The following is an 11,252-nucleotide window of genomic DNA, read 5'->3' on the forward strand; positions in this document are numbered from 1 at the left end:
AGGCTGGTCTTATCTGAAAGAGATGTCATACAACGCTATATAGTCTTCCCCCTTCCCAATTATATTTCAGTAAGCACAACATGAAACTGCACTGTGAATATCTTTTTTCTGCTTCTGCCTCAGGTCACTGACAACTAGCCATGGGGACTAGATGATGCAAAAAACAATAATAAATACATTGTTGTTCCTCAAAATTACAAGAAAGATGAGGCAAAGAGACATAATGTGATTGGTAGATCTTTCTCTTTTGTTACATATCATCTGAATATTCCTCCTGGGTGGAAAAACTAGTTAATTGTCCAGAATGATCACTGGATTTTTCATCTGTGGGTACAAATCGTTAAGAAGACCAAAGCTTGGAAAAGTTATTTAAATGGACTACATCTCTCATAATATCTCAGCAACATTATCAGTGACCATGCTGACTGTGGGATTCTGGGAATTGGGATAAGTTTCCCAAGCTCTGGTTTCCAGAAAAGTTTCCTGAAAGGAATCCATCTATAAGTTCAAATGGGATATCCATTAAAAATATAAAGAAAATGATAGACGTCTTGCTCCGGTGGAGCATGGAAAGATGTAAGATTATGTGTGGAATTCAGCAGTTTAGCTAGCCACTTTGGTCTCAGGGAAAACTTCTGCCTTGAAAGGCATGGTTTTTTGCCTTCATATATTTCCTGCAAATAGAATTGCAACTCCTTAACTCTCCAGCATTCTCTTGTCTGGTAGTGTTGACATGGAACCTCCAACTGCTCAGGTTGCTGGGGCATCCCTACCCATAATATGGAGCAAAACTAACAGCAATGGAGTCCTTTGCCATTCACTCCCCACCCACCCACCCACTATAAGGCAAAACTGGAGTCTTGCTAGTAACAAGATAATGAAATGAATCGCTGCACAGCTGTAGCATTGGGATTAGGGATGCATTTCTAGAATGCTGGGTGACAGATCTGGTGTTAAAGCAACAGTGACAATATCTAGGTCAGACACTGGCAACCATGGTCAGCAATGGGATGGGGGATGGAGGTAAGGTAGACTATAAGGTATTTATCAACATTAAAAGTGCTATAAAATGATTAATAATAAGGTTTACAAAACATTCAGCAGATTAAGGCTGCAATCCTTAATCTGCAAGTTTACTTGGGAGCAAACTCCACTGAACTCAACAGAGCTTGTTTCTGAGTAAACATGCATAGGATCTGGCTGTACAAATTCTCAGCAAGTGCTTAATAAAGAATGGGAATCCCCTGCCTTCATTTTCCTGTCACTCACTTTCTTAATTGGTGTAGATAAGGTCAGGGAGGTCTCCTCACTTTCTGATCTTTTAAATTTAACAATATGATAAACAAGGCCTCGCAAGTTAAAACCGCTTCCTAAAATGAATTCTGACAGTATTATCAAAAAAGAAAAAAGAAAGGTATACACACTCATCAGAATATATTTTCTACCTTCAACATTTTTCTTCCCTTCTAATGTGCTCAGTGTAAAACACTGAGCAAGATCACGATGAGGAATTATTAAAGCAGTACCTCTGGAATGCTAAACAATGTTTCCCAGTTTTCTGAGAAACAACAGATATGTTGTTTTCAGATTTATTTTGGAACAGTGCCTTGTTTCTATAGAAATACCACCATGATTATCAGAGTATGCATCCCCCTATGGTGACGGCTTCTGCTAGTAAAGATCATAAATGGACAAGTGCAAGACATGAAACATACCTCGTATAAAACCCCTGAATCATACAGTATTAAATCATAATTGGAAGTAACAGAGTAAAACAACAAACCCACAACAGAAACCACAACAGAAAAAACCCCAGTGTTTTTCTTATGGCTTCATGAGCCAGTGGGAGCTTGCAAAACATCCTAGAAATAAACAAATGTCTAGAGCTGCTTTTTTAAAAAATGCAACATTAGATTATCTGCAGATTGCATAAATGTGTTGTGCCACATAATCATATCAAAGTTATTTGCAAACATTATAGAAACTGGAATGCTTTAACATGAGACACAACAGAGTACGTACATTTATAAGAAAAATGGGAGCAATCATATAAAAATATAACTGGGGGATGCAGTACATTAGCAGTGCTATCAAGGCTAGAGATGAAAGAATGTGAAAAGTCATCACTTTTGTTTCTGGAAGTTGCTCACTGGTATAGTAGTTATCCCAATCATCTATTTACTTAAAGTCTCACTGGTATTATGCATCTGATTCAAAGCTTTTTAGAACAACTCCATTAGATAATATGGTATTTAATGAATTCATGCCCACTTGCAGCCAACATAGGGCCTTCAGGAATAATTACACTTGATTTCAGGTACTTTAAAATTACTACTTCCCAAGCCCATACATTTTGCAAAAATAAAATATAAAATAAAATTCTAAAGGCATGGTTTCATTCATCTGGAATGTAAACTCTTTAGGAACTAGGAGAAGGAACTGTATTGGGCCTGGATCACACTGATAACACTGTTGGCACTCAATGATAAACAGACAAACAAGATACAACTGACTTTGCCTAGTTCCTACATGTTCAACATGCTCATCACCTGGTTAAGTGATGCTTCTTTGGAACCTGCAGCTCCTTCTGGCCTTTCTCCCTCTTTTATGCCCTCTGTCTCTTTTTTCACAGTCCAAGTCCTCTTATTTGTGATGTGTGGATGTTTTATTTGAGCTTAAACTGGTTGCATTTGATAAAGCTATACTTTTTTCCACTTTTGGTAACTCTGGCGTCTCAAACTCCCAGGGACAGACATCTACCCGAGATGTTAAGGGTTTCTGTGAGTTACTAGTTGTTGACTTAGTAGAATCAGAGGGAAGCATTCTCCCCGCTGGAGAAGTGGATGTACTTTTGGTCTGATCTCCCAGTTTATTGAGAAAATCTTTCTCTACGGTTTGTGTGGTGGCCTTTTGGATCTGTTCCTTGGGATCTTCACCGCAAACCTCTGTGACATAATGTTTATTAACATTTTCACCTTTGAGTCCAGGAGCTTCCTGTTGAGACTTGGGGCTCAAATGTTTTTTCTGCTCTTCCACAACTTCTACTTGGGTTTCCCAGGGGCAAACTTCACATCTATCTGTGCTCTTTTGATTGGGTAGCTGATGACCTTCAGAAGCTTTGCCTTTCAGCTGGTGTTTCTCAGATTCAGAGGAAGCAATGGACACATGCTTTTGAACTTTAGAATCAGAAGCCCCTGTCCCTGGGCTCTGGTTATATACTTCCCAAGGGCAAACGTCTCCTATATCAACATTATTCTTCTGCTGAGACTTACCTGCTCCTGCATCAGGATTTCCAGAGGTCTGGTTGGATCTCTGTTGCTTCATTATGCCTGATTTGTGAGGCTTCCTTGACTCTTCTGTGTGGGCAGAGTTTTTTCTATGGGAATCTTTAGAGTCATTTTTCTCTGAGCCTGACTGCTTTTTGCTTGTCTCTTTGCCCTTTTGTTGAGACTTGTGGGATTTGCTGCTTTCTTCATTCTGCACTTTCCCTGCTAACCCCAGTGTTTTCTCTTTGGCACTGGCAATAACACTAAGCGATTTCTGTAACACAGATGTTCTCGGGTGGAGGGGTTTCTTGTCTGCACTTAAATTATGAGCGCTCACTGATTTACACACTAAAGGGACATTTTCAGTGGGCACAGCTTCATTTTTTTCCACTGCTTTTTTGGTAGTTTTTTTCCCTGGGAGAGAATCCAGCAAGGAGTTCTCTGTAGCTGTTATGACTTCCACACTTTCTGTAGTTAAGCTATTTGACTCTTCCGTTGGGTCTCGCACGTGGTCGTAAGTGCTGTGAGACTTTTTCAATGAGAAGACTCTGTTTCTCAATGATTCCTCCTTTGGCTTGATGTGCCCACCAGAATCTGGTGGGTTTTTCTTTGTTACAGCAGGATTCTTTGAAACTCCATGCTCCAAAAGGTCCTTTTCTTCCCGTGAGCACTGTCTGGTGACTGTCTCGGGGATTTCAGTAATTCTTCGCATAATTGAACGACCCAAGCCCTTTTTGGAGCACCTCTTTTTCTGGAGGTGAGGATTGTTGGTGATCATCTTTTTCCTCTTATAGATCTCTAGCTGGGCATACAATTTCTTCAGTTCATCCTGCAGAAGAAAGAAAAACTATTAAGAACTATACATATTAATTCAAAGTCAGAGTGGGACAGTAGCAAGAAGGTTGGATCCCTCTGCAGGATTCTGGAAGCTGTACTCTAAACAAAGGAACTTTCATAAGCTTTGAGTTTGGACAGTGAGAAATCCAAATTGAAATCCTCTCAGTTATGAAGGACATTTTGACTCAAAATGACACAGGATAGTCTTGGTTTCTTCTCATGAAAGTTTTAGATTTTCAATAAAATAAAATTGTTGCCCAAACAGACCTTTTCACACTCTACACTTTATCTGCCATGCCAATATGCTATGGAGCCCAGGGATTTAAAGTCTGGTGAAGGGTAAAGTGCATCATATTTCATATAGTTTAGCACAATGTGATTACAATAATCTAAAGGAATTCTTCAAAAGATCTAAAATACCACTAAGCATCTTTTGTCCTAGATTTTTCATTTCATGCAAATTTGGTGTGTTGAGGGAATTGGTGAGTCTCTGAGAAATTGTGTTCATGTTATACTTTATTTTGCATATTTCTATACAAGATGCAAAACTGAAAAAATGTGATAATTATTGCATTTTTGCATAGGTGATTAAAAGTCACAGCATAAGCTGGACTGTTTGTGTCTTCATGGCCATTCTACCCTTGTGTGTGTGCTTAGCTTCATAAGTTGAAAAGGCATTAATTTTGCATAAAATTCGGGAGGAGGGAACAGGAAAAAAAACCTGCTGTCTTGTTCTCACAGTGGAGGTGACTTCTCTCACCTGTGACAGCCTTGTTGTTGTTGTTGTGTGCTCATCAAGTCATTTCTGACTTATGGCAACTCTAAGATGAACCTATCCATAGTTCTTGGCAAGATTTGTCCTGAGGAGGTTTGTCACTGAATGCCTATAAAACTAAGAGTGGGACTTGCCCAAGGTCACCCAGTGGGTTGCTCTGGATAAGTTCAAACATGGAGTATAATTTCCCAAAGTCCTAATCCAACACTCAAACCACTACACCATGATGACTCTCTTTTGATGACCTGTCACAACTAAAGTCTCAGCAATGTATATGTATATGTATATGTGTGTGTGTATATCCTTGTTTTCACTGGATAGCTTTTACTACACTATAGCTTTTATTAGGACTAAATTGGCATTTATGAGAATGAGCTGGTCAAAATGGACCAGTTTAGTCCTAATTTAATAAAACTGGAGATGAACTGCCTGTTTAATTTAGTAGGTCAACATACCCTAATATCTTCTGGGTCCAAACTGTGCTCACTCCAAGCTGAATTGATGCTGCTGTTTAAATATGATCCAGACCTTCTCATGTCAAGTTCATCTTCATATGCTTCAGTAGCTATATCATCTCTTGGATTATTGCTTGAATGGGAAAACTGGAAGAATACATGAGATTACAAAGTTAATAAATCTGAGGAAATAATAATAATAATAATAATAATAATAATAAATGATTTATTTATAACCCGCCCAATCACGAGGAATCTGGGCAGGTTACAACAGTAAAAATACATTAAAAATACAATAAAATTCAAAATGAATTCCTTCCCAGCCCCCATCCCAATTATAAAACTACAATATAGGATAATGACAATTTAAAAATACTAAAACACAATAGGATAAAAATTGAGGAAAATTGGGTGAATAGAGAGACATTGATCACGATCGAGTCATTTTCATATTCATATCCGGGGAGAGGAAACTAGGTTGGGAAGGCCTTCTAGAAGGGATCGGTCTTAAGGGCCTTCTTAAAGGCTGTAAGAGTGGAAATGTGGCAGATCTCCTCATTCCATAACTTCGGAGCAGCGGTGGAGAAGATGGACTTAAGCTCCCAAAAGCTTATGCCACCAATTTCTTTCTTTCTCTCCATTCGTCTCAAAGGTGCTACAAGATCCCTTTGCAATTTGGTCAAGGTAATAAATAATAACGAAAAAGCATGCACTATTTGTTTTCTAATGGGACACAAAAACTATTTCTTACTTGGTGGGCTGATGCAAGGGCGTAGCTGGAGGAGGACCCATTGGGGCCTGGCAAACTCACTTGCACTAATTATTGTATATATTCATGTATAAGTCTAGAAATCTAAGTAAAAAAAAACTGGGTTGACTTTTCTACATGTCAATGTAAGTACTGTACTTTTAATTCTTATCAAAACAGAAACCAACCCCTTCTTTGAGTGGTAAAAGGCGAGAGCCTGGCCCTAGTCTTTTCCAGGAGCACCTGAAAGAAGCACCCACCCCCTGCTGCTCTCTCTACCCTGGCACCTCTTCTGACCTTTTTAAATGCCTGGATGAGGTGAATCTGCCCTGGCTTTTATTGTTGACTATATAGCAGCTGCCCAAAGATACTGAATCCTAGATCCCAAACAACTCAGCTATTTTTTTAAAGTCTGCAATAAAACCCAGAGTGGGTTTATTGCACTAGAGATGGAAAGAATTCGGGGATTACAATTGGGCTTCTTTAGAGGCTGTTATCAGAAATATATGGAGTTGCAGTCTGCACTCTCAACCAAAGTGGACCTTCTGAGTATTAGAACACTCTAATAAAAGTTTTGGGACTATGACATAGCACGAGGGACGTTGTCTCCTTTCATTCTTCTACCTAGATCAATATAGACAAGATAGAAATATAGGATAGATATACAGTTTGTGAATTAGCCTAAACATTTCTTAAAACTTCAGAAGATTTCTCTCAGGCTGCTTCCTTATTCAACAAAAAACAGTTGCTGCTAAGTTATATTGATCATATAAAGAGCCAAAGTACACATTAAGTGTGAGATCTCAGTGGAATATCTTAATAACAACTCCAGGAGGTTCAGATTAGATTAGAGCAGCAGCATTGCAGGGGTTCCTTTTATTTCCTTCCCCATGGATCTCAGAGTAATTTTGGAAGGTGATTTAGATGGTGGAAACAGCATGAGAGAAGGGGATTATACAACTCCCCATCCCTGAAGGCAATTGTTCCTATCTTATTTGGAACTCTATGCAACCATTTTGAATTTGTTTAAAAAGCACTGGAAAACTGTTCTAGTCAGGGTTCTCTGTATAACAGGCAGTTGTCCTGAGAAACTTGACAAGAAAAACTGGTGGAGAAAGAATACCTTCGGGACGAGAAGTAATCCAATGGTGACTGTCACAGTCAAGTGTGTGTGTGCAAAGAACAGCATCAGCATCCAATCAGACTGAAGTCTTGAGGCAAGACTAAACCTGAAAATAGAATTCACACAAGGTTGGTAAATGTCTATTCCTCCTCTCTCCTCCCACGTACTGAATGTCAGATTTTTAAACGTTCTTGACAACATTTATAAAGACAAAAACCTCCAAAATTAAAGATGCCGGTCTTACATTACTCCACTGAATACTACAGTATTGTTTGGCTCTCCCTGAACACACAGACTCACCCACACACCCTGATCCTCGGGCTTTTCTCCTCAGGCACATGTGAGAGAACTAATGTGCACATAGCGATTATGAGTGTGGGCTGGGTGTGCAGAGGCATCACTGCATTTAATTCCCAATGAAGTAGAAACTTGCAAGGCTTTGAAGTATGAAGTAGCCCTGACCAGGGCCTGCAAAAGTTACCTTTCTACTACAGTTCCCAAAATCTACCCAGAGAGCATGGGCAAGTGTGGGCCATCAATTTCTCAGGGAAGGATAAAATGGATACTGGATCTCTGAAACTGCCTACCACTGGTTTAGATTTCCCTCCCCTACCAGCTGGTTCTGATATGCTTTATAGGACTGAAATGGCCCTGGTCACTTTAGAGAATGATTAGAGTTGGGAGTTAGATATGGCGAATAAAGAACATCTTATTGCCTTAGGCTGCCTGATTGGTATGGGGTCAGGAGACATCAGCTGGCATCCTATTAGTGACATACACAAGGATTCAGCCCAATGTATGCCCGAGTATCTCCTTTTTATGGCTGTAGAAGAGGCTGGAATTCTTTACTTCAATACAGTGACTTAAGAATCCTTGAAAACCCACATTTTCATGCTATTTCTCCCCCCCCCCCCCAATATGGCCATGTATGGATGGACAGCCAGGAACATGACAACTAAGCCACCCCTGGGACCTCCAGAAGTCATGGAAGTCCTGCCATCATTGTGCTTCTGGCTATAATCACACAGCCAGATGCTTCTCAGTTGTCTTCTGATCTCCATTGGGTTCTACATGGTCATGGAGGTGAGTCCTGTAGGAGAGGAGAAGAGAGGCATATCATAGCTCCACCATTGAGGAACTTTATAATACATCTCCCAGTGCAGGACCTCAGGCTTCATAGTGGGTTTGGATCTATGGATTTAATTATGAGACTTTCCCAGAACGTGATGCTAAGAAGCTTCTGCTGGATTTCTTGTTTAGGGGGCTGACCTTGTTCCCCATGTTATTTTACATCTGCATGAAACCACTGAGAAATATCATCCATGGTTGGGTGACTTAAGGTGGGGCCACACTTGGTTCTCTTAGCTCATTCCAAGTCAATAATCCATTCCAAGTCAAGATTTAAAGTACCCAGTGTCAGTCAAGTTACTTTGATGGATGAGCCATCAAACTGTAGCCAGTAGCTGTAGTACTCGCTGCCATTCCATCCCATATGGTTTTATCTACATTGTGACAGGTGGGCAGTTTTTTCAGGCCTTGTGCTAATGCTGAGGTTTGAAAAATGCTCACCAGGCAGTGCTTGGAGAATTTCCTCCCCTTACACCCTGTGCGACTGTCACCAAGAAGGCTCATGAGTCTTCATACTTGTACACCCGCCTTGCTTCAAATATCATGACAGGCCTACATGTATGTGCCACCTACCTCTCTCCCCAGTACCGTCCCTTGTTCCTGGCATCAGCTTTGTACAACTGCAACTCATATTCAAACACATTAATGTTGAGCCAGAAAGCGCTGGCACCAGCTTCAAATGGCAAGAGATGGATGGCCAGGGTAGCGCTGGTGGGGAAGATGTGATCCAAAGACTACATGTGATTCCAAGATTGTTTGTGGTGCATAGGGTGTCCTACCACCCCAAATATGTTTTTTGGGGAAATCAGAAGTTATTCACCCCAAATGCTTTCTAACATTCCTATAGATCTCAAGAGTAATTTCTACACATTTTGAATGTTCAGATCATTTAAATTCAGCAGAAGTATTTTTTTTCCTAAAAAGGAAATTTACTTTAAAATTTGAAGGCTCTTCACATACAAAAAACAATCTTCTTCCTCCCACAGAAACACAGAAATTTGCTGAGAGTTCAGTCAACAGCCTGTGACCTGGCAATCCTACTCTCCACTCTCACAGGGAAAGATCCAATCAATCATAAAGCTCCTGGGGTGTGATTCCACTCTAGAATGGGATGAAAGACTGGAGGTAAGTTTGAAACGGAACATGTATAAGAAATGGAAAAGGGGGGAAATCACAAAAAAGGAATTCAAAGAAATAGCAGGCATGTGTAGGGGTAAAGTCAGAAAAGCTAAAGCGCAGAATGAACTCAGGCTTGCTAGAGAGGTTAAGAACAATAAAAAGGGCTTTTTTGGATATGTCCGCAGCAAAAGGAAGAAGAAGGAAACGGTAGGGTCACTCCGTGGAGAAGATTGCAAAATGCTAACAGAAGACAGAGAAAAGGCAGAATTACTCAACACCTTCTTTGCCACAGTCTTCTCAGAAAAGGCAAAGGGTGCTCAACCTGAGGATAATGGAGCAGAGGACAGAATAGCGGAATTTCAGCACAGAATAAGTAAAGAGATAGTAGAGGAACACCTTATTAATCTAAATGAATTTAAGTCTCCGGGACCAGATGAACTCCATCCAAGGGTATTAAAAGAACTGGCAAATGTAATATCGGAGCCATTGGCAATAATCTTTGAAAACTCCTGGAAAACAGGAGAGATCCCAGCAGACTGGCGGAGGGCAAACGTTGTCCCCATCTTCAAAAAGGGGAAAAAAGAGGATCCCAACAATTATCGTCCAGTTAGTCTGACATCAATACCAGGAAAGATTCTGGAGCAGATCATTAAACAGAGAGTCTGTGAACATCTAGAAGGCAATGCCATAATCACAAAAAGTCAACATGGGTTTCAGAGAAACAAGTCATGCCAGACAAACCTAATCTCTTTCTTTGATAAAATTACCAGCTTGGTAGATGAAGGGAATGCTGTGGATATAGTATATCTTGATTTCAGTAAGGCCTTTGACAAGGTTCCCCATGACATTCTTGCAAACAAGCTTGTAAAATGTGGGCTAAACAAAGGAACTGTTACATGGATCTGTAATTGGTTGACCGGCCGAACCCAAAGGGTGGTCAACAATGGCTCCTTTTCATCCTGGAGAGAAGTGACCAGTGGGGTCCCACAGGGCTCTGTCCTGGGCCCAGTGCTATTCAACATCTTTATCAATGACCTGGATGACAGAATTGGGAGCATACTTATCAAATTTGCAGATGACACCAAATTAGGGGGAATAGCTAATACCCCAGAGGACAGGATCAAGATTCAAAATGACCTGAACAGACTAGAAAGCTGGGCCAAAGCTAACAAAATTAAATTCAACACGGAGAAATGTAAGGTATTGCACTTAGGGCGGAAAAATAAAATGCACAGATATAGGATGGGTGACACCTGGCTGAAGGAAACTACGTGTGAAAGGGATCTAGGAGTCCAAGTAGACCACAAGTTGAACATGAGTCAACAGTGTGATGCGGCAGCTAAAAAGGCCAATGCTATTTTAGGCTGCATCAATAGAAGTATAGTGTCTAGATCAAGAGAAGTAATAGTGCCACTGTATTCTGCTCTGGTCAGGCCCCACCTAGAATATTGTGTCCAGTTCTGGGCACCACAATTCAGAAAGGACATTGAGAAACTGGAGCGTGTCCAAAGAAGGGTGACAAAAATGGTGAAGGGTCTGGAAACCATGCCCTATGAGGAACGACTTAGGGAGCTGGGGATGTTTAGCCTGGAGAAAAGAAGGTTAAGAGGCGATATGATAGCCCTGTTTAAATATTTGAAAGGATGTCATGTTGAAGAGGGAGCAAGCTTGTTTTCTGCTGCTCCAGAAAACAGGACCCGGAACAATGGATGCAAGCTCCAGGAAAAGAGATTCCACTTGAACATTAGGAGGAACTTCCTGACAGTAAGGGCTGTTCGACAATGGAATGCACTCCCTCGGA

General features: G+C 40.6%; 1 protein-coding gene across 1 annotated transcript in view; it reads right to left on the bottom strand.

Annotated features, from left to right (window-relative positions):
• Positions 1-851: 851 nt before the first annotated feature.
• The window catches only part of GPR158 (G protein-coupled receptor 158), a 150,006-nt gene continuing 139,605 nt past the window's right edge, over positions 852-11,252 (bottom strand). The window contains exons 9-11 of the mRNA XM_042477554.1: positions 7,205-7,310; positions 5,334-5,480; positions 852-4,095 (exon numbers count right to left, since the gene is read on the bottom strand). Coding sequence (XP_042333488.1) covers positions 2,644-4,095; positions 5,334-5,480; positions 7,205-7,310 — 1,705 coding nt within the window. The 3' untranslated portion in view covers positions 852-2,643. The remainder of the gene's footprint in view (positions 4,096-5,333; positions 5,481-7,204; positions 7,311-11,252) is intronic.

The sequence above is a fragment of the Sceloporus undulatus genome, chromosome 6 (genome assembly GCF_019175285.1).
Source record: "Sceloporus undulatus isolate JIND9_A2432 ecotype Alabama chromosome 6, SceUnd_v1.1, whole genome shotgun sequence".
NCBI lineage: Eukaryota > Metazoa > Chordata > Lepidosauria > Squamata > Phrynosomatidae > Sceloporus > Sceloporus undulatus.